We start from the raw sequence: 22,127 nt of genomic DNA, 5'->3' as shown, positions 1-22,127 counted from the left end.
CCTAGACGATGTGTTCCTGCCCAAGGATATGGATGGGGTGGAGATGGATGAGACTGACCGTGAGGTGGAGTACTTCAAGAGGTAGGTGTGAGGCTGCCTGCTCTCCCACTCTGCCAAGGGAGCCCCGCTCCATGCTATGCCTCAGGTCTCAGAAAGGCCTGCTCCTTCAGCTCTGGCTCCTTGCCTGTCTGCTAGGACCCAGGAAGCCACTTTGCAGGATGAAGCTTGTGGGGAGGTGCAAGGCATGGGGAGAACAAGGCTGTCAGGACCCAAGAACCAGGGCTTTTTCCAGCTTTGTTTTATTTATCCACACACACTTTCCGTGCTCTGCATGGGCCAGGCTCTCAGTACAGTCTAGTCACTGTGTAGTAGAAATACACAGCCTAATGACTAATGCTATTACAGGTGTAAGGACATGATGAGGTTATAGGGTAGGAAGCTGGAAAGCAGGCTCCAACCCAAGCAGGGGCAGTTCAGGAGGTCTTCCTGGGAGTGGTGACACAGATAAAACCTGAAGAGTAAGACTGAGCTAGTCAGGTAAAGTGAGAAGGTATATGTGACAGTGGGGCAGTGTGTAAGGGTCTGAGGGTGTATGACACACAGCATAGTTAGGGGAGTAGAAGTCAGTCCGGAACAGCTAGAGTGAGATAGCGGAGAGGGAGGAGCTTATTTCTCAGAGTAGTCTTGCTGTCTTCGTGGGTCCCCTGACCTCATAGACGGTGGTTCCTGAGCCAGCAAAGCTCCCGTGCCTGCTAGATTCCTCACTTCGGAGTCACTGAAGCTGTGTAAAGCCACCTAACTTCTTAGCCTGGAGCATGGGGTGGGGGGGGTCCAGTGAGGACAAGAGGGAAGCTCTAACTGTGCTGCTCCCATGTCTTCCAAACCCAACAGGTTCTGTTTGGATTCTGCAAAGCAAACTCGTCAGAAAGTTGCTGTGAACTGGACCAACTTCAGCCTCAAGAAAACCACTCCCAGCACAGCTCAATGAGGTAGAAACCCTACGTATTAACCTACACCCCTTCTTTCCATGCCCCGTTACTTCCTGTGCCCCACCAGACTATTCTCTGTTCTGGGGCCAGGAAGTTGGACTTTGGACTTGGCAGCCCTTCTGCCTGCACTTCTACAGCAACTATACAGCCAACTACAGTTTCTGAAGGTCTAGGCCCTATGTGTTCTTGCAGCCACTCACTCCAGGCTTCTGTTCTTCCATCACTCCTCCCTGTCTAGGCCATCCCTGAGCCCTGCTGCCCATTCTCCCAAAGGGCCCCTTTCTGAACTGCCATCGCTGGGCTGTCACAATCAGGGTTCCACTTCTCTATTAGCTGCCTCCCAAAGTGCCTAGGCTCCATGGGTTGCCCCTACCCCTACCATTCAGCATGGTCAGGCTTCAGGCTTAGCCTGGTTCCCCAAGAAAGACTACCAGAGTGCCTTCCAGCTGAAGCAGTGTGGGAAGCTGACCCCAAAAAGTCAATGAGAGGGGGCAGATGCTAGAGCAAGAAGGCCTTGAAGGTCATTTAAACATGGACAAGTTGATGGAGGTTCTATCCCAATAGGACAAGTTCCCTGAAGGAGTTGGTAGCCAGGCTGCCTTCAGGAAGAAGAGGCCTGGTCCCCAGACATCTGTGATCTCCCCTCCAGTCACCAGCTGGAGCTTTTGTGCATACTGGCATATTGGGATGATGTTCTTTGGCCATGTACGTGAGACTGGAAAAAGCATTAGACTGGGAACCTCAGTGCAAAAGCAAAGGGCAGATAGCAGCAGGCAGATCTTGGTACTGGGCTTGGAGCCTTGTGGCTGTTCAGTTCCGTGTCTCAACCCTAATCTATGCCCTTGAAGTCCCGCCTTTTCTGGCTGGCAGCTACACAGCTGCCCTTCATACAGTTGGAGGCTGAGACAGGTGGCCTGGGCTCTGGGACACACCCCTGAGATGCCCAATTTTTGTCATTCTCCTTTTTAGAGAACTCCTCTCTGGGCTAAAGCAGTGGGCATCCTAGCCCCTCAGCACCCCAGGGAAAGCCCAGAAAACCTAAAGCCAGGGCAGCCTTCAAAGTCAGGGCTTCCTGTAGCACCCATGTGCTGTCCCTGAGTTTGGACTGTCTTCTTCAGACTCCCTTAGACTTTCTATGCTCTGAAGAGCTGGGCTTTCAAATCCTGTGCCAGACCAAGATGTCCACACCCAGGAGCATCTTCAGGGCCAAGTTGCTCTACTGCCTCTTTTGTTCATCTCCATAGGAACCGGAAGTAGCAGAGCCCCCAGGCACCTCATCTGTTGCCCTGAGAGAATCACATCTCCTTCCACAAACCCAATTTTATTTGGGAAACCAGCCATCTTCTCCCACCTTGGCTGATCTCTTTTCCAAGACAGACGCCCTCCTCCTCACCCCATAAATGCTCTCCTCTGACCCTCTTTCCCAGCCTCCAGGCAGGATTTCTAGTCCTAATGCACAAGAAAGCAGTGCTGGCATGGACTGAGGACCCAGTCCCAGCTATGTCCCTGGAGCCTGAGTCAGAAATCTGAATGCTGACCTTCTCCGGTAGCTGCCAGTGGGAGAGCAAATGCCAGTCAGTGACTGGGCTCTCACTCAGCCCTGGTCTGGAGAATGTGCTAGGTAGGACTCCTCAAGGATTTGCTCCACATACTGCCAGAGCCCTAAGACTGAGGCTCTTCTTCCCCGGCCCCCCAGTCCCCCCCCAAAAAAAAAAAACAGGATCTTAACCTTCATCTTCTGCTGAAGGTGATCCAGGGAATCTGTTCAGCACTTTTCAGCCCAGGGAATAAATACAGGAGCTTTACAGTCCCACCTCCATGTGGACCCATAGGGATCAGAATCAGCTTGGGGGGCTGGAACACAGGCCATTGCTTACTGTGATCCTGCTCTTTTGTTCTTTCTCAGCCCTGCCCAGGTCAAGCTTCTTCAGGGCATCCTGAGGCCCCAACTGCAAGCTGAAGGTCTACAGTTTCTCCCTCCACGTGCCCTGTACACTTGCCCTGACCCTCCCTGCTCCCATTGTCCCGGACCAACCAAAAGCTGAATGGATGCCGCACTATGCTGGGGCCCTTCAGGACCTCAGCAGAGCTGCTTCCTGGTGCTACGCAGCCTCCATACTCAGAGCCCGGGGACTGGGCTGGCCTGTGGGCCAGGGACTGATGGTACTGCTGGGCCCAACACTGCTCTCTTTTTGTGTTCAGTTTTTTGTTTCTGTTTTTTTTTTTTCAATTCTTTACTTTTGATACTGTGAAGATCTTTCATGCTGAAAGATAAAGCAACATTTGGACACAGAATTGACTTGGTGGTGATTTACTGGTTTAGGTGGGGCGTGGGAGGGATGCCTTTAAGCTTAGGATCTGCCTTAGTCACTAACCTTATGGAACAGGTACCATGTGTCAGTAGTTTGGCATAGTTTCCACCTAATCCTTAGGATTCCTCAAAGCAACCTTAAGTGTGATTCCAATCCCATTTTACAGACGAGGAAACTAAGGTTAAAACAGTAAAGTGACTGCTGAAATTAAGTCGGGTCAGTTAGGGCTGAGCACAGGCCTGCATGACCCCATTGTCTGCATCCTTCCTCCTGTTGGGAGAATTCTGGTATGGGAGCCTTGAGCAGCCTGTTCCCAGCTTTGTGTCTCAGTTTTCCCCTTTGCAAGATGGGCAAGGTAGTAGATATGAGGTGGTCTAGGAAAGGCCCTACGGCCATATGGACTGTGCACTTACTGCATGTAGCCTGACCAGTTGAAGCTCCTCACATTAACTTAATGTAGTCAGGCAATCAGGGGCAATCTTAAATTAGATCTGATTTCTCACTGAGAATGGAGCATGTATGTGTAGAGCTGAGAGTAAAAAAGGACGGTGCACACATCCATAAAGTCAAGTAAACTATTTCATCCTCCCGTATGGAGCTGGCTTATAAATTCCAATTTTAATATGGAGGGTTTGCTAAAAATGCCCCACATTCACTTTTAGGTCCAAACTTCCTTCCCCCAAAGTGGTTTTCTGTACCAAAAGCAATTCTTGATTTGAGCTTATGTGGGGAGCACAGTGTCTAGAAGTGCATTCGGCAATCACTAAGAGCCCTATACAGAGTTAAAAGCAAGACTAGAAACTGCACTCCTACTGCCCCACAATGGAACTGGATGAGGATGAGTGACAGCTCCCTCTTTTTTTTTTTTTTTTCCTTTTTGCGGTGCTGGGATTTAAACTCAGGGCCTACACCTTGAGCCACTCCACCAGCCCTTTTGTGTGATGGGTTTTTTCAATAATAGGGTCTTTTAAACTGTTCTCCCTGGCTGGCTTTGACCGGCTATCTTCCTGATCTCTGCCTCCTGAGTAGCTAGGATTACAAGCGTGAGCACCGGCACCCTGTAGCAGCTTCCTCTTATAAAGAAGGGAAACAGGCTAGAGGTGGGACTCCATGGGTAGAGCACCTGTCTTTCAAACATGAAGCCCTGAGTTCTAACCCCAGTACTACAAAAAAAAGAAAAGAGTGAGAGGGGATACAGAGGCTCACAATTTTTGTCTTGTGGATTTGTGGCCTGTCTCAATCCTCAAGGAAGTGTGAATACTCCTTTGTGAAACTTTTCTGTGTACTTACCAGCTATGTTTCTCCCTGCAACTCTTGCACCAGGCTCCTGCCTTGCAATTGAATTAGCATAGCTAGCTGAAATTCTGCATCATGGCAAAAGTGCAGGGCTGATCAACCAGCCCATTGACGTACAGAGAAGGTCTTCTGTGTCTAGCTAGCATTGAAGATCTTCCTGCCTGAAGCAGTCACTCCCACTCATGCTCCAGTTAGGCCTGGTACCCTTGGGTCTCCTGACTTGTGCTCATGTTTCCCTCTTCCCAGATTAGCCTTCCTTCACAAATTCCTGCTTATCCTTCACGTCCCACAATAAAGGCCATTTTGCTACGAAAACCATGAGAATCAATTTGTCTTGCCTTTGATATTCCAAAAGTGATACTTGGTCTTTCTAACAATATTTCTCCTTAACCTTAAGATCAGTTATCTATATGTCTGTCTTCCCAGCTAACCCATAAGTTTCTCCCAAGCTAAGTGTGTGTCTTGTTCATCCTTTACGTGCTTTGGCACTGCCCAGTGACCAACACGTACTCCTCTTAAACACACAAATGAAGGGAGGAACAGCTCCAGCCATGTCATTCCTCTTTACAAGTCTCCAATGTAGTTGGATTTACTTACCCAGCATGCTCTAGGCCAATCTAATTTTCTGGCCTTGCCTCACACCAGCTGTGCATCTCCTTGTTCCCTGAGGAACTTGTGCACGTGCATATCTACAGGAAGCCTGTCTCCTCCAGTCCCTGTGCTGAGCAATATTATAGTATTTACAATTTACATATGTACAGGCCCTCAGTTAAAGAACAACGCCACCGTGGCTCCACCACTGAACGTATTGTCACACTGTCGAGGACACCAGCCAGAGCGGTAGTGGTATTGAGTCATTTATTCTGCAAGCCCCACCCTGCTCGGTTGGCCTACTGCCAGGGTGGAGACGGCGCGGATCCCAGCGTGCCAGCCCACTAGAGGGCGCAGTACCCACCGGCGGGGACGTGCCATAACGTCAGGCCCTGGGCGTGACTCGGTTCCTGGCAAGCAGCCCTTTCCCTCCCCACGGGATCACAGGTCTCCACTCCAGGAATCTTCCTCTGACTGGGCCAGGTTGCGCATGCTTCAAGTCCTCCAGCGTCTCACAAAGACATGCTTAAAGTTTTGCGTCCTCATCCTTGGCAAACACACATTTCCGCCCACAGACAGCGCAGAAGGAAGTTTGTCCCCTTGCGCGACCCGGCATACCTAGGGTTGTTGCTAGGCGCCAACGTCCATTTCCTGACATCTGATTGGATCTCCTCGAAGACGAGGCGGGACTTTGCCGTGGGGCGCGTGCGTGCCGCAAAGGATGGAGGAGTCGGAACCCGAGCGGAAGGTGGGAGCGAGGCTGGAGCTCGCGCGGTGGGGAGCGGGAGTGGGGCGGGGATGCGGGGAGAGTCGCAGGCCTGACTCGTGGGTGTCTGCAGCGGGTTCGCACTGACGAGGCGACTGCCGGAGGAAACCGCTCCGAGGCCGAGGATGAGGACGACGAGGACTACGTGCCCTATGTGCCGCTGCGACAGCGCCGGCAGCTACTGGTGAGGGCCCGGGATCGGAGGAGGAATGGGGGCGTGGCGACCCGGTCTCAGAGCGATGGGAGGTACCCCTGCCTTGCAACGGCTTTTCGTGGTGGTGGCGGGGGGGGGGGGGGGGGATTATCTGAAGAGGCAGTGTTAGCACATGGGAGAATGACCCCGAGACAAACGAGGATTTGGGCAGCTGTGGGCCTTCGGGGCATGCGACCCCCCGCACAAAAACCAGGATCCGGATGCAAACCTCCTGGGACCTGATGCCTCCCTGTCTTGGGTTTGACTCTTGGGCACTGGTGGAACTTCAGCTCCAGAAGCTGCTGCAGCGAAGGCGCAAGGGAGCTGCGGAGGAGGAGCAGCAGGACAGTGGCAGTGAGCCGCGGGGAGATGAGGACGACATCCCTCTGGGCCCTCAGTCCAACGTCAGCCTTCTGGATCAGCACCAGCACCTCAAAGAGAAGGCTGAAGGTGGGCTGGCAGCACTGCCTGGGCGGGAGGGGAGAAGCCAAGCCTGGGTCACCGTATGGGTGTCTGACAACTTTGGTTTCTTTTCTCAGCCCGCAAGGAGTCTGCCAAGGAGAAACAGCTGAAGGAAGAAGAGAAGATTTTGGAGAGTGTGGCTGAAGGACGAGGTATGGTTGTAGTGAGGACAAAGAGGAGATGGACTGAGCAACCTCCCCCCAACCTCAGGGGGTCTGGCTGCAGGGAGGAGGAGCCATGTCTGATGAATGTTTGTCTCCCCAGCCTTGATGTCAGTGAAGGAGATGGCCAAGGGCATCACATATGATGATCCAATCAAAACCAGGTACATCTTTCCAGTCTGTACAGTTGCCCTTACTCAGGATGGTGTGTGGCTGAGACTGGCAGTGTCATTGTGAAGCCAGCTATGACCACTACTGCCCACTCACAGTTGGACACCACCCCGTTACGTCTTGAGCATGTCTGAGGAGCGACATGAGCGCGTACGGAAGAAGTATCACATCCTGGTAGAGGGAGATGGTATCCCACCACCCATCAAGAGCTTTAAGGAAATGAAGTTTCCTGCAGGTACCTGAGAACAGGGAGAGGTACTGTGCTTTTACAGTCAAGCTCTCTGTGAGGCTGTATCTCAGCCTCCACCGAACGCAGCAGTGGGATGGAGGGATTTATTTCTCAGATGCCCCAGCCATACGTATTTTCAATCCTCTGCTGTTACAGAGCTTCTATAGGGAAGTGACATTGGGCTTAGACCTAGGTATGAATTCTGGCTCCAGTAAACCAGTGGGCATTGGAAAAGTCTCTCTTCCTCTCTCTTTCTCCCTGAGCCTGTTTCATGACTTGCATCTTGTAGGGAAATGCCAGATTTATAGGTTCTGGGACCCTGATAAAGCACCTGTTGTATTCCACAGCCATTCTGCGAGGCCTGAAGAAGAAAGGCATCCTCCATCCAACACCCATTCAGATTCAGGGCATTCCCACCATGTGAGTGTGCGCTGTGAACCTGGGGTCCCTGAATAGCGCACGGTGGGGAGAGGCAATGGCCAGTGTTGGACTGGGGAAGGAGCCACTTTCTTCTGCTGGACCTGGCCCTCTTGCTGTCCTCGCCCAACAGTCTGTCTGGCCGGGACATGATTGGTATTGCCTTCACTGGGTCGGGCAAGACACTGGTGTTTACGCTGCCTGTCATCATGTTTTGCCTGGAACAAGAGAAGCGGCTGCCTTTCTCCAAGCGCGAGGGGCCCTACGGACTCATCATCTGCCCCTCGGTAAGACGGGCCAGCTGGGGGGCCGGCTGGAGACTGGGGCCGTCTCTGGTGCCAGCCCCCCGCCATCTCTGTATCTGCAGCGAGAACTGGCCCGGCAGACCCACGGCATACTGGAGTACTACTGCCGCCTGCTGCAGGAGGACAGCTCACCTCTCCTGCGCTGTGCACTCTGCATCGGAGGCATGTCCGTGAAAGAGCAGATGGAGACCATCCGACAGTGCGTACAGGCAACCCCTGTCCCTTGGGCTTCCCTCAAAGGCCTCCAAAGAAGCAAAAGACCCTTTAGTTTAGCTACTCCACAGAGTCCTCCTGTGGGCCCAATCTTAAGTTTAATGCAGCACATGGAATGTCCCACCCCTGAGGGCATCTGAGAGAAGCCAGAGAAGACTTTCAGGAAGGTGCCATTTGAATTTTGAAGAGGGGCAATTCCAGCAGAAAGCACAGAGGTGAGGGCTTGGGTGTCCACAAAAGCCAAAGTTGGACAGTGTGGTTAACCAAGAAGGCTGAGACACTGGGACAGGGCCAGATCCCAGCAGTACCCATGTCCTTCCCACATAGTGCAGTTCCCAACAGACATGGCCAGATGCCCTGGACCAGGCCCTGGGCTCACAGACAGGCCAGACGCCATTCCTATTTCTGAGGCATTCCCAGGCTCAGCGAAGAGGCAGAGACAGAAAAGATGAAGTCAGTCTACCAGGAAAATGAGCTCAGCCATGGCCTAAGAAGGGGCTGCAGGAGCTTGGGGCAAAGCCTCTGCAGAGGCTTGGGACAGCAAACCTCTCCTGAGGCAAACGGTGTGTCGGGCCAAGTGCTGGCTGGAAGGCTGCAGCCTCTTCTTCCAAGAGATGGATGTGTGCTGAACACAGGGCAGGAAGAGGAGGGGAGTGATGAGGAGACTGAAAGAGGTCTTAGGACTGAGCCTATTGGTGGGTTATAGGCAAGTGGACCCAACCTCAGGGTCTCTCTTCGGTCCTCAGCGGTGTGCACATGATGGTGGCCACACCGGGGAGGCTCATGGATTTGCTGCAGAAGAAAATGGTCAGCCTAGACATCTGTCGCTACCTGGCCCTGGATGAGGCTGACCGCATGATTGACATGGGCTTCGAGGGCGACATCCGCACAATCTTCTCCTACTTCAAGGTGTCTATTCCTAGTCAGTCCAGGCACTCCTGCACCCCTCCTCTCAGCCAGTATGTACCACATTCAACTGGGGAGGGCCCTGAGCAGTACTCCTGCACTGCCTCACCCTCCACTCCTGCTTGAGGCTCTGCACCTCAGCTGCTCAGCATCCTCAGACTCCATCCCCCCATGCCCTCCACCCAGCCCTGCCCAGCCCTTCACACCCTCAGCCCTAGCCCACACCCTTCCTCAGGGCCAGCGGCAGACTCTGCTCTTCAGTGCCACCATGCCGAAGAAGATTCAGAACTTTGCCAAGAGTGCCCTGGTAAAGCCTGTCACCATCAATGTGGGGCGTGCTGGAGCCGCCAGCCTGGATGTCATCCAGGTAGGCAACCACTCCTGATGAACAGAATCTCACTTGTGAGGGCTGGACCTGGCTAGGCTCCCTTTGAAGCTGATTGGATGGGGGCTTTACCTTGTAGGGCCACAAGGTTTCATTGAAACCCTCCTGCTTTTAGCCAGGGCCATTCTTATGGATGGTTTTTGTTTGTTTGTTTGTTTTTTGGTGGCACTGGGGTTTGAACTCAGGGATTCACACTTGCTAGGCAGGTGCTCTACCACTTGAGCCACTCCACCAGGCAGCCAGGGCCATTCTTAAAGTACTCAGGTCTTGGTGGCAAGAGGCTCCTGGGCTCTGATTTGGGGCCCAGCTCCTATAACAGGGCCATGGCTGGTGAGCCTAATGGTGGTATCACTTGACCTGGCTCCTGTGATGGCAGGAGGTGGAGTACGTGAAGGAGGAGGCCAAGATGGTGTACCTGCTCGAGTGCCTGCAGAAGACACCTCCACCTGTGAGTACAGTGGGTCAGGCTGGTGCTGGGGGAGTCAGCGGGATGCCCTCCCACTGAAGTCGGCTTTCCTGAATAGGTCCTCATCTTTGCGGAGAAGAAGGCAGATGTGGATGCCATCCATGAGTACCTGCTGCTCAAGGGGGTTGAGGCTGTGGCCATTCATGGGGGCAAAGGTCAGAGTGGTTCCTGCGTTGGCATGGACCTGCTACCACGGCAGCCCCTTGCCTTTCTCTTCCCATTCCCTTACCCCTGCCTGGCTAGCCTGCCAGTACTCTCAAAATTCCTACCATGGCTCTGAAAGTTTTTGCCTAACTTTCCCTAGACCAGGAGGAACGGACCAAGGCCATAGAGGCATTCCGGGAGGGCAAGAAGGATGTCCTAGTAGCCACAGATGTGGCTTCTAAGGGCCTGGACTTCCCTGCCATCCAGCACGTCATTAATTACGACATGCCTGAGGAGATCGAGAATTACGGTGGGGAGCTTGGAGGGCTGGAGGTGTGGGCTAGATGGGGAGAAAGACTAGGCCAGACCTCCAGTGCCTGTGCAGCGGGCCAGAGGTTCTGTTTCTCTCTTTGCAGTGCACCGGATTGGCCGCACTGGACGCTCAGGAAACACAGGCATTGCCACCACCTTCATCAATAAGGCCTGTGGTGAGTGTCACCAGAACCACTCAGTTCTCTGCTGGGTCCTCCATATGTGGCCATCCAGGTTCTGGCTATGGGACCCAGGTGAGGCCTAATGGTTCCCACTACCCCTCTTCCACAGATGAGTCAGTGCTCATGGATCTCAAGGCTCTGCTACTAGAGGCCAAGCAGAAGGTGCCACCTGTGCTGCAGGTGCTGCACTGTGGAGACGAGTCCATGCTGGACATTGGAGGTGAATGCTAATAAGGGGGCACAAGTCCCCAGTGGTGGGGTCAGGGGAGGGAGGTGACCAGGAAGGCAGGTAGCCTGAACACCATGAAACAAGTCCATGCTGGACATTGATGGACTGGCAGGACCTAATGGGAGGCCAAGGTACAGGGCCTGAGTCCTGGTTCTGTCACTTTGCTGACACTGATCCTATCTTCCCAGGAGAGCGTGGCTGTGCCTTCTGCGGGGGCCTGGGTCATCGGATCACTGACTGCCCCAAACTCGAGGCTATGCAGACCAAGCAGGTCAGCAACATCGGCCGCAAAGACTACCTGGCCCACAGCTCCATGGACTTCTGAGCCATCTGTCTTCCCTCCTCCTCTTCTCCAAGAGGCCTAAGTTCCAGGACTCCAGACACACACACACACACACCCGCTGGACAAGAAGCCAGCATCCCTGGCCCAGCTGGCCTGGGTGCTTTCCTGTGCCCTTAGAATTACTATTTTTGCTCCCCTCTCCCCCAGCTGCCATTAAAGCACAAGTCCCTCTATCTCATCCACAGCCCTGCCTCTGTGTCTTGCCTGTCTGTCCTCTGCTTCCTGGGCAGGCCTCACCCTCTGGCTTCTGGCACCCAGAGGAGGCAGTGGGTCATATCCCACTGTTGCTGCCAGTGTGCTTTCTTGACTGTGGAAGGAGGTGCGTAGCAAACACACCCCCCCAGGGGGCTCTGGGCATCTCCTCAGGATGCTGGGGTTTGACTCAAGGAAGGATGACAATAGGGAGCCAGAGGGAAATGGTTGGGTCTCTGGCCTCCCTGGCTGGCCATCATAATACCCAGCCTTTTCCTGTGATGCTTTGGGGACTTCTGGAGACCCTTGGGAGAGTCCTTCCTGCTTCAGGCTCTTGCCCACCACCTCCTGCACAGGCTTCCAGTTAGAAACCCTCAGTTCCATTCACTGAGAGAGTGGCAGGTGCCACAGGACTGCTGTTCAGAACACAAGCTCCCACTGTCCCACTCTACCCAGCTTCTTCCTGGGTTGTAAGGACCCAAGTGAGCCAGGCAGAGGCCTGCCTGGGAAGCCACAGGTAGGTGGGAGACTCAGATGTGAGTCCAGGTGATGCTGTCACAGGACTGCCAGCATAGGCTGGCAGAGTGACTTAGGTGGCAAGAATGCCTGCCTAGTAAGTATGAGGCCAAGTTCAAATCCTATGCCGCCAAAAAAATAAATAAATAAAATAGACTTGCAGCATGGCAACTCGAATTTCAGCATGTGGCCAGAGGCTGGTGTGGGGACTGTATGTTGTGCAATTCCTGTGCACAAGGACCTTCATTTGTAAGGAACATACTCATCCCATCAGGACAGCTCCAGCCATGTTTGTCACTTGGTGCATGGCCTTGGGCAGCTCACTTGATTTTTCTGACTCTCCATTTCCTCATAATTGATACGATAAGAGTACAAAGGACATGGTACCGAGCTACAGGAGCTCAGGACTGCCCAGACTAGAGTGGGCAAAGAGCCAGAAGCCAGAAGGCCTAGGAGATAACCTTGCCTAATATGTGGTCCATAACAGCATTCTTCAGCCTTGTTACAGGGTCCTTCCACAGAGGTGGTATTGAATGAGTGACAAGACTGTTTCCAGAATTCAGACTTACACAGAGCCCCAATATTGGCCTCTAGCAAGGCCCAAGGGGAAAAAAAAGAAAAACCCCAGGCACTCAGCAGGAAGCAAAGTTTTAAAAAAGAGCATGTGACCTCTCTGGGGAGCCCACTGGGGACCTGCCACCCACACATGGCTGGGGCAGTTCAGGGGTGTGGACTCCTGTGGGCTGCTGTCTGATGCGAGGTGCGTGCTTGGGGCCAGTGCTCTCCCAACAGTGAGGAGTGGTCAGAGAAGGCCTCCGGGAGGAAGAGGTGACCCACCACTGAGCAGCACAGAGGTGAGAGGCTGATCTTTCTGTGGGGAAGTGACTTGGGAAGTTGAAGTCAGAACACAGACCTCTGGGTGCTGGGCAGAAGAGCCCAGGCTGGACCCATAAAAGGCAGAAGCGGGGTTGGTAAAGTCCTGGTGGGCCCAGGTGGAACAGGGCCTACGAATGTGGAGAGGAGCAAGTGAACCTTAGAACTATTTCATACGGAGGCAGAGGACCCGTGGTTGCCTAGCATGCACAAGGCCCTGGGTTTGATCCACAAAAAAAAAAAAAGAGAAAAGAAAAAAAGGCAGACCTAATGGTACAAACCAGGACTTGGAGTGGGAGAGCCAGGAGTTTGCCAGACTGGTAAGAGGAGGGTCTGGGGTGGGGGCAGGGTGGCACAGCTCCCTTCCCTTCCACAAGGTACACAGCTGCCTGGGCTTGGGGGAGGGCTTGGAGCTCATGACTCAGGGCAGCCAGCCTGTGGTCAGACGCTCACATCCAGCTGACTCAAACTGTGGCCCAAGGGTCCGTTGCCCTCCAGTGGCCTGAGGTTCTTGCCAGGCAGGTGTAGGCACCTTGGGCTGACCAGAACCCCAAGGAAGAAATGTGTGCAGCTCTCCAATTCCTTCTCTGAACACTGGGCTCCCCTCCCCCTGCAGCTGCCTTTCTGGATGAAGGGAGGGGGAAGTGGCCAGAAGGGGAAGTTTGAGGAGTTCCTGCCCAGCCTGTCACCAGTCTCCTCAGGTCTTCAGAACAGCCGTGACCATGGAGTCTGTGGAGACCCCCGTCAAGGATGGCATCCTCTACCAGCAGCACATCAAGTTTGGCAAGGTGGGGACCCCTGGCCACCAGGCAGTTACCCAAGGCCAGCGGTGGCCAGAGAAAGCAGCTTCTGCCCTAGACAGCCCACCCAGACCTGGGGGATCCGGGTGGGGGTGGAGCCCAGGAATTCAGGAGTGGAACACACCCAGTCCTGGGCCTGAGAGTGTTGGGGCTAACCAGGCCTTCATAAGACCCTTTCTCATTTTTTGGGGGGGGAAGTCAAGATCAGGGAAGGGTCTAAGAGTCGCAACCTCCCAGCAGGGCAGAGCCTTGGGCCTTCTGACCCATGTGCTGGTGGCTGAGCTGGAGGAGTGCCCAGAGGTGGAACACTGCCACACGCAGGCTGGGCCCCCACCCCTGTCATGGGAGGAGAGGACGAGGGGAGTTCACCTCTCCTCAGGCGGGCAGCAAGCCCCACACCCCTACAGCTCCACTCTACCACTGCTGCCCCAGGCAGATAAACGGTCTGTTTCCTTTGCTAGAAGCTATTTGCATGTTTCCTTCCTTGCCGGCATGAGGCTGAGGCCTCCTTCCCACTGCTGGGCCTGTGGTCTAAATGTCCCAATGTAACAGCAGTGTCAGATGGTTCACCTCCGCCACTAGACACTCGAGAGACATAATCCAGTAGAAGCCCTAAATGTCCTCATGACCCTTTGAGAGACAGGACACTGATGTTATAGAGACCACAGTTAGGACAGGGGCAGGGGTGGGATTTGAACTCAGGGCTGGCCAACCCCAAGTATGGACTCTTCCCCTTCCTGGCTCATCCTAGCAAGGCCTTCCTTGGTGCCCTGAGGTCTTGGGGCAGTAATAGCTGCTCAGCTATTACTGCCAAGTGGCAGGGAGAATCTGCCACCCAAGGTTCTCCTCCCTGCTGCAGAAGTCCTGGCGGAAGGTGTGGGCTCTGCTATATGCAGGAGGCCCATCAGGTGTGGCACGGCTGGAGAGCTGGGACATTCGAGATGGCGGCCTAGGGCCAGCAAATGACAGAGCTACCGGGCCTGGCCGTCGGGGGGAACGGCGAGTCATCCGCCTGGCCGACTGTGTGTCCGTGCTGCCGGCGGATGGTGAGAGCTGCCCCCGGGATACAGGTGCTTTCCTGCTCACCACCACAGAGCGAAGCCACCTGCTGGCTGCACAGCACCGTCAGTCATGGATGGGTCCCATCTGCCAGCTGGCATTCCCGGTGAGTGCAGGGCGGGCGGGCGAGGCAGTCTGAGGGCTGGCCTGGGGCACCACTCACCCCATACTTGCTCATCGCCTTGCTCACTCACATCCTGTCATTTTGTAAGTGTTGCCCAGCACCTGCAAGCCTGGGAAACAGCCCAGAAACTCAGAATGAATCTCAAATGGCTGTGCTTGCTATAATGAAAATGAAACCCTGGGATGGAGCTGGAGTAAACAGGCGAACATTAGTCAAAAGGGCAAAAGGGTCAAGGAAGGCCTCTCCGGAGGCCTGAGTCCAATGACAAATAGGAGCCCATTAGGCAAAGGGCTGAGGAAAGCATATCCCAGCCACTAAGGCATGAGAAGTCTCATGAACAGAAGGGGCATCACGGGCAAAGGCCCAGGGGCAGAGAGAAGTGTGGTGTGTTCCAGGAGCAGACTGAAGGTAGGGCCCGAGGGTAGGGAACGGGGAAAGAATGCAGGAGGTGATAAAGTTGGAAGGTTTGGTGGGAGCTAGCTGAAACCACCTCAGGCCATGTGTGGAACTGGGGATTTCATTCTGAGTCAGAGGAGAAGCCTTTGGAGTGTTTAAGCCCGATGCTGATGGCTGTAAAGCCTCATAGGGTTTGCGATGGACCAAAATGGAACAAGTGTGGTGGTTCCTTAAAAAAGTTAATCATGGAGTTACCATATGAGCTGGCAATTTAACTGCTAGGTGTATACCCAAGAGAATTGAAGCAAGTGTTCAAACAAAACTTAAACATAATGTTCACAGTATCTCTGTTCACACTGGTCCCCCGGTGAATGGATAAACAAAACCATTATGTAGCCATGCAGTGGAATATTATTCAGCCCTAAAAAGGGAATGGAATGCTGACACATGCTACAACATAGATGAGTCCTAAGACACTTATGTTAAGTGAAAGAAGCCAGACACAAAAGGATGCATATGGCATGATTCTATTTATATGAAATATCTGGAATAGGCAAACCCAGAAGGACAGAAAGCAGATAAGTGGGTGCCAGGAGCTGCAGGAGGGAGAAATGGGAGTGACTGGTAGTGAATACCAGGTTTCCATTTTAGGTGATGAAAAATTCTGGGGTTAGGCAGTGACAATGACTACACAGCCTTAACAATGTACTAAATACACTGAATTGTGTATTTTAGAAAGGCTTAAATATATACAAAATGAACAGAACCAAGGAGATGAGGAAGGAAATGGCTGTTTGGCTCTAGCTATGATCCCGTGGATCAAGGTGGTTGTGGTAGAGGTACCCAGAGTCAGAAAGAGCCTGAAGGACAAGCTCAAGGTCTGGATGTAGAATGAGGGGTAGGGAAGGTCAGAGGCAACTTGCAGGTGGCTATGCTGAGATGGAGAAAGCAGCCTGGGCATTGCTCCCTGGCAGGTGCACTCATGTGTCACCCTTTCACTGCGCCAAGCGGTCAGATGCACACACAGCCTAGTGAAACACGTCCTCCACCCCAGCCCAGCACCCTCAAGGTGGAGCCCAGTGAGTTCTCCTGCACCATAGTTCAGGTGGGGAATAGCCTCTTAGGGGTGCCCAGAGTCAAGTTGGGGGGAGTCCCTCAGAACTGGGACTGGCACCCAGTTTCCTGCTATGAAGTCCTGGAGTGCTGGCCCCACGGGGAGGACTCCAACCTCTAACCTGACCCATTCCCCAGGGCACAGGGGAGTTTTCCTCGGGGCCAGCTGAGGCTCAGTCTCCCAAGAGGAGCCTTGTTCCCATGGAGGACAACTCCATCTACTCATCCTGGCAGGAAGGTGAGTCAGGGAGGCCCTGGGCTACTTCAGCCCCACCACCCTCAGAGCTGGGGTTACTGGGGGCTGATGGGGTGCCATGCTGTCTGCTTGCAGTGGGCGAGTTTCAGGTGGTGGTGCAGAGAACCAAGGCTGCCACCCGCTGCCAACTGAAGGGGCCCTACCTTCTGGTGCTGAGCCAAGATGGCATCCAGCTGAGGGAGACTTCCAGCCCCCAGACCCTCTACAGCTGGCCCTACCATTTCCTGCGCAAGTTTGGCTCTGACAAGGTGAGGTGCTTGGCAACCCCTCCCCTACCAGCAGGTCTCTATAGGACAGCGGAAGGGCAGTGAGTGGCCAGTGGCCAGGCCTCTCCGCTGATGAGCCCCGCCTGTGTTGCCTGTGTACAGGGCGTGTTCTCCTTTGAGGCTGGTCGTCGCTGTGACTCAGGTGAAGGCCTCTTTGCCTTCAGCAGCTCACGTGCCCCTGACATGTGTGGGGCCGTGGCTGCTGCCATTGCCCGCCAGCGGGAGCGACTAAAAGAGTTGGCTATGCCCCAGCCCTGTCTTCTGTCCCGGGCTACCTCCCTGCCCTCCCTGGAGCCCCCCGGAGAGCTTCGGGAGGTGGCACCAGGGTCTGAACCACCCACCTCCAGGAGGGCACAGAAGGATGAACCTGGACCCCAGAGCCTGCCACTGCTGCTGGGCCCCACAGGTGAAGAGCCAGCATCTGATCTCTATGCCTCAGTGTGCAAGCGGACCAGCGGGCCCCCAGCCACTGCTGAGCACCTATATGAGAACCTGTGTGTGCTGGAGCCTAGCTCTGGGCTGCCCAATGGGGCCCCTAGATCTCAAGAGGGCCCCCATGGTGGTCGCAGTCCTTTGGCCAGTCCCATCTACCACAACAATGAGGACCTGAGCTGGCCCAGCCCGGCCCAGGACAGCAGCCTGGAGGCCCAGTACCGGAGACTGCTGGAATTGGAGTTGGACGACGCAGGTGGCACCAGCCGATCCAGCACTCAAGCAGGCTTCAAAGCCAAGCTGGTGACACTTCTGAGTCGTGAACGGAAGAAGGGCCCTGTTCCCTGTGACCGGCCCTGAAAGACTGTGCACTTGCAGCAGAAGGACAGAGGTGTTCTCCTTGAGATGGGAGGATGAACACCTGTGACACACACCCTGTCTACTCTGGCCTGCCCTCCCCACAGTGTACAGTGTACAGTTTTCCCAATAAAAAAGCCTGCCAGCCCCTCTCGGTTGTGCCTGTGAGGGTTGCACTGCCTGACTTTAGCTCCTAGAAGCAAGACTTGTGGGTCCCCATGGGCACATGCCCCCTCACATTGATTGTAGCAAACACCAGTGCCCGGTACTGGGCGCTAGGGACATGGATGACATGGGCCTGACTGACTTCAGCCACCTGTGGGCTCAAATCCACTTGAGCAGATGGACAGATTGCAAATAGTTTGGGCTTCATGTGGTTCTGTGCAGCAGGAATGGCATGGACCATCAAGTGGAGGGAGACAGGAGACTTGCTGAGGGGAGAGGTGCCCCTGAACTGAGCTGGAAAGGCAAACGGCACCACCGAGCAGGCGGCAAGCCTGCCTGGGCTCTCCAGGCTGATGATGGGCAGACATGGGCCCGAGGTGACAAGGAGGACATGACTCCAGAGGTGCTGTGTGTGTGTTGCAATGAGCCAGGGCCATTGTCAGGGGAGGGAGATGGTCAGACGTGAGAAGGACTGATGAGAAGGCCAGGACACCCAAGCTAGGGAAGAGGTAGTGGGGGGCTACATGTTGGTGAGGGGCAGGTGGGACGATTTAAAGATGTGCAAGCCCAAAACCCTTGTTCTTGCTGAAATTCAATTTGCAGATACTTCCGCAGAAACTTCAGCCTCAGTTTCTTCAACTGTAAAGGATAAAGATAAAATATCACATGGGGTGAGGTAGAGCTCATCAGGGGAAGAGGGCTTGCCCAGCGTGCATGAGGCCCTGGTGTTTTTTGTTTGTTTTGTTTTGGGTGGCACTGGGGTTTTAACTTAGGACTTCACACTTGTTAGGCAGGTGCTCTACCACTGAAGCCACTCAGCCAGCCCTGTTTTGTGTTGGGTATTTTCAAGATAAGGTCTCTTGAACTATTTCCCCAGGGCTGACTTTGAACCACGATCCTGCGGATCCCTGCCTCCCAAGTAGCTAGGATTATAGCCGTGAGCTACTGGAGCCCAACTGAGGCCCTGGATTTGATGCCTAGCACCACATACACACAAAAAAAAAATTGTTTAAAAAAAAAGAGCAAAATGTATTAAGACTATTTCTTCACTGGAGTTACTAATGCCTACCTCATGCCAGGCACTGGGTACACAGCTGTGTTCTAGACAACCTCAGCCCTCTTCTCAAGGAACTGACCTTCCAGAGGGAGATGAACAACTTTCCTGAAGACTTCAGTGCCTGCTTTCCCCCTCTGCTATTCCTCCACCATCTCTTGGATCACCCATGCGTGTGCTGTGATGACACCTTCAAGGATCTGGTTTCTTGGCCCCTTGAACTAAATTCTACTTTAGCTACCCATATTTGGCAGGGGGGCAGTACTGGGGTTTGAACTCAGGACCTTGTGCCTGCTGGACAGGCACTCTACCACTTGAGCCAGGCCTCAAGTCCCAACATTTTCTTTTCATTTTTTTCTTTTCATTCCCCTCCCTCCCTCCCTTCCTTCCTTTCTTTTTCTTTTTTTTGACAGGTTCTTGCTATGTAGCCCAGGTGAATCTAGAACTCTCAGTCCTGCTGCCTCAGCCTCCCAAGAGCTGGAATTATGTGTATTTGCTACGATGCCCAGCTCCCCTTTCTCTTTTGGACCCATTAATTCTATCAGCATTATCATCATCGTCATCACCACCCCATCACCATCACCATCATGTTATCCTTTTCATGATCATTTCTAGCCTCACACAAATTCACATATTAAACCTTCCTTGACCTCATATTCCCCTCAGGCACCTCTCCATTTCTCTGTTCCTCTTCACAGTGAAACTCCTCAAAAGAGTTGATTACTCTCATTTCCACTTTCTCACCCCTCGTTCTCCCCTTAACTAACCCGAGTCTCACCCTTTCTCCTATCACTCCACTCCACCTTGCTCCCAGCAAGGAAAGCACCCTGGACTCTGCCAGCTTTGAAGCAGCGTTCCACACTCCATACCTTTTTGACATACCTTCTTGAGACACCTGCTCTTTGTGGTTTTCCTCCTGTGTCATGGTCTCTCCTTCCTGGCCTTTCATTTTTGTTTTTGGCAGCACTAGGGATCAAACCTAGGGCCTTTTTTTTGTTTTTGCAGTACTGGGGTTTGAACTCAGGGCCTACACCTTGAGCCACTCCACCAGCCCTTTTTGTGTGTTGTGTGTGTGATGGGTCTTTTTTTTTTCAAAATAGGGTCTCACAAACTATTTTCCCAGGCTGGTTTTGAATGGCAATCCTCCTGATCTCTGCCCAAGATCTGAGTAGCTATGATTACAGGTGTGAGCCCCCGTCCCCCCAGCTCCCAGGGCCTTTTGTACATGCTAGGCCACCATACAGCTCCAGTCATGGCTCCACCACTACCTTCCCCCAGCCCCTTTGGCTATCTTTTCTGTTAGAGTTCTCTAGGCTTCTAGCCTTGACTGCAGTGTAGCTCAAGCCTGGCTACACATGAAATCACCTAGAAGCCTTTGAAAAATGCCCATGTCTAGGCCCACATCCAGTGGTACTGATTTCATCAGGCCCTGGGTGCAAGCCTTAGCGCTGCCAAAAAAATAAAAGGCATTCTCCATTTTAATGTGGGCAAGTTCAGTGCAGTGCTGTTCCAGGGTGCGTGTGAACACAGAGGGCAAAGCCTGAGAGGATGTTAGTGCCACGGGAGCCAGATTTTGGTGTCACTTGCTGAAGCACTTCCTGGCAGGTAGTCTTCCTGTGGTGATGAGACTGCCATGGCTCAAGCTGAGGCTAGGAGGCTCCCAGTCAGGTGGCTGCAGCCCCTCCTCCCCATACTGGGAAGCCAAGCCCAGCCCTTGCTAGCCACCAAACCCTAGGACCCCACTGAAGGTTACCCAGGGAGTCATGGCCAGAACTGGAACCAAGCACTCTTGAGTCCCTGGTCTGGCATTCTTTCCTTCATTTAAATTTAAGCCTCAAATCCAGGGCTGCTGGCTCATTCCTGTAATCATAGCTACTTGGGAGGCTGAGATTGGGAGGATCGAGTTTCAAGGCCAGTTTAGACAAATAGTTCCTAAGACCCCAGCTCCAAAATAACCAGAGCAAAATGGACTAGAGGAGTGGTTCAAGCAGCAGAGTGCCTGCTTTGAGTGCCAGCTTTGCAGGCACAAAGCCTTGAATTCAAACCCTATTCCCACCAAAAAAAAAAAAAAAAAAACTAGGCCTCAAATCAGCACTTGGGAGCTGAGGCTAGAGTATGGCAAGTTCACAGCTACATAGTGAGTTCTTGCTATATAGCAAAACCTTGTCTCAAAACAACAACAACAAAACCCTAAGCCTCTGTTCCACGGTGACTCTGTGATGTTCTAACCAAATCATAGGAAAGAAGTCCTTGGAAATGCTCTAAACCCTGGAGCTGCAAGAACCCGTGACACCAGGGGGCGCTGTGCCCCAGTCCAGGCTCTGTTCCTATCCTGGGGCTGCCTGGCTGGAAGGATTGGCTGCTAGATCCAAGCTGAGTCTTCCTTTCACTGGCCCAAGGACTGTCCCTTGGCAGGGTCCTTTCTGCTTGAAGACAGCCAGGATCCCCAGGCAGCCACTTCCTCTTTTGCTCATTTGCTGTTTCACTTCTGCAATACTTCCTTCCTTTATCTGTTCATTCATATCCACTCTGTGTAGGCACTGTGGACAAAACAAGCCCCTGCTCTCACGGGGCTGACGTTCTAATGGGAATAAAGAATGAAAGAAACAATACAAGTCAGGCGCCAGTGACTCATGCCTGTTATCCTACCTATTAGAGAGGCTGAGATTGGGAGGATCACAGTTCAAGGCCAGCCTGGATAAATAGTTCATGAGACACCCCCCCCCCATCTCCAAAATAACCAGAGCAAAATAAACTGGAAGTGTGGCTCAAGCAGTAGTGGTACAGCACCTGCTTTGTAAGTGCAAAGCCCTGAGTTCAAACCCCAGTCCCACCAAAAGGAAAAAAAATGTCAACAAGTGGAAAAAATAAAGCAGGGTAAGGGACTAGTGACACTGATGAGGTGACAGGGGATTGCTATTTTAGAGAGGGTGATCAGGGAAAGCCCCCTGGAAGAGGCAATATCTGAGCAAAGAAAAGTGAAAAGCCTGTTGCTTGGATATATGGAGAAAAGGAGAAAAGTGTTTTATAGGGAACAGCCAGTGCAAAGGCCCTAAGGCAGGAATATGCTGAGAAAATTGGAGGAACAGTGAGAAGACCAGAGAGGCTTGAATGGAGTATGCCAGTAATGGGAGGCTGACCCAGTTTCTCGGTGTTGTATAGATCTTAGGAGTTTAGTTTTATTTTAAGCGCAGTGTGATCCCACTTGAATGCAAAAAGCTGAGGTGTGATCTCTGCTTTAAAAAATATCATGTGGCTGCTGCATAAAGATTATGCAGGCGACAGGAGACTGTGACAGGTGTTCAGGTACAAGATGATGGTGACTGGTACAACAGTGGTAGCAGGGGTTAGCTGTGAAAACATTTTGAAGGTGGAATGTGCAGGACCTGGTGGATGACAGAGATGGAAAAGGAAGGATAACATCATGGTTTCTGCTCAACCAGTTGTATGAA

At 53.1% G+C, this 22,127-nt stretch overlaps 3 protein-coding genes across 9 annotated transcripts in view; all 3 read left to right on the top strand.

Annotated features, from left to right (window-relative positions):
• Fam193b (family with sequence similarity 193 member B) overlaps positions 1 to 4,927 on the top strand; it is a 33,889-nt gene extending 28,962 nt beyond the window's left edge. The window contains exons 4-6 of one of the 4 annotated variants that reach the window (XM_074058779.1): positions 6 to 81; positions 892 to 989; positions 2,896 to 4,927. In XM_074058779.1, coding sequence (XP_073914880.1) covers positions 6 to 81; positions 892 to 988 — 173 coding nt within the window. In that variant the 3' untranslated portion in view covers position 989; positions 2,896 to 4,927. The remainder of the gene's footprint in view (positions 1 to 5; positions 82 to 891; positions 990 to 2,895) is intronic. The other 3 variants (XM_020162755.2, XM_020162756.2, XM_020162758.2) reach the window with 3 other exon arrangements.
• A 755-nt stretch (positions 4,928 to 5,682) lies between these two features.
• Ddx41 (DEAD-box helicase 41) lies at positions 5,683 to 11,256 on the top strand. The gene is made up of 17 exons (XM_020162697.2): positions 5,683 to 5,936; positions 6,028 to 6,138; positions 6,438 to 6,597; positions 6,687 to 6,761; positions 6,874 to 6,934; positions 7,040 to 7,176; positions 7,518 to 7,590; positions 7,721 to 7,874; positions 7,955 to 8,091; positions 8,852 to 9,014; positions 9,247 to 9,378; positions 9,773 to 9,844; positions 9,921 to 10,017; positions 10,167 to 10,316; positions 10,423 to 10,494; positions 10,610 to 10,720; positions 10,918 to 11,256. The coding sequence occupies exons 1-17, from the start codon at positions 5,910 to 5,912 to the stop codon at positions 11,052 to 11,054; spliced, it is 1,869 nt and encodes a 622-aa protein (XP_020018286.1). The 5' UTR covers positions 5,683 to 5,909; the 3' UTR covers positions 11,055 to 11,256.
• Positions 11,257 to 11,409: 153 nt separating this feature from the next.
• Positions 11,410 to 17,607, top strand: Dok3 (docking protein 3). Of its 4 annotated transcripts, none has more exons than XM_074058770.1 (6): positions 11,410 to 12,634; positions 13,355 to 13,441; positions 14,313 to 14,618; positions 16,284 to 16,383; positions 16,477 to 16,649; positions 16,770 to 17,607. In XM_074058770.1, the coding sequence occupies exons 2-6, from the start codon at positions 13,376 to 13,378 to the stop codon at positions 17,457 to 17,459; spliced, it is 1,335 nt and encodes a 444-aa protein (XP_073914871.1). In that variant the 5' UTR covers positions 11,410 to 12,634; positions 13,355 to 13,375; the 3' UTR covers positions 17,460 to 17,607. The 4 variants fall into 4 exon arrangements, with proteins under 4 accessions (XP_073914871.1, XP_073914869.1, XP_073914870.1 ...); XM_074058768.1 differs by having other exon boundaries at positions 13,270 to 13,441; XM_074058769.1 differs by having other exon boundaries at positions 11,410 to 12,973.
• Positions 17,608 to 22,127: the final 4,520 nt, after the last annotated feature.

This window comes from Castor canadensis, chromosome 16 (genome assembly GCF_047511655.1).
Source record: "Castor canadensis chromosome 16, mCasCan1.hap1v2, whole genome shotgun sequence".
Lineage (NCBI taxonomy): Eukaryota > Metazoa > Chordata > Mammalia > Rodentia > Castoridae > Castor > Castor canadensis.
The sequence above is the reverse complement of the archived record's forward strand: the minus strand, read 5'-3'. Positions and strand labels throughout refer to the sequence as shown.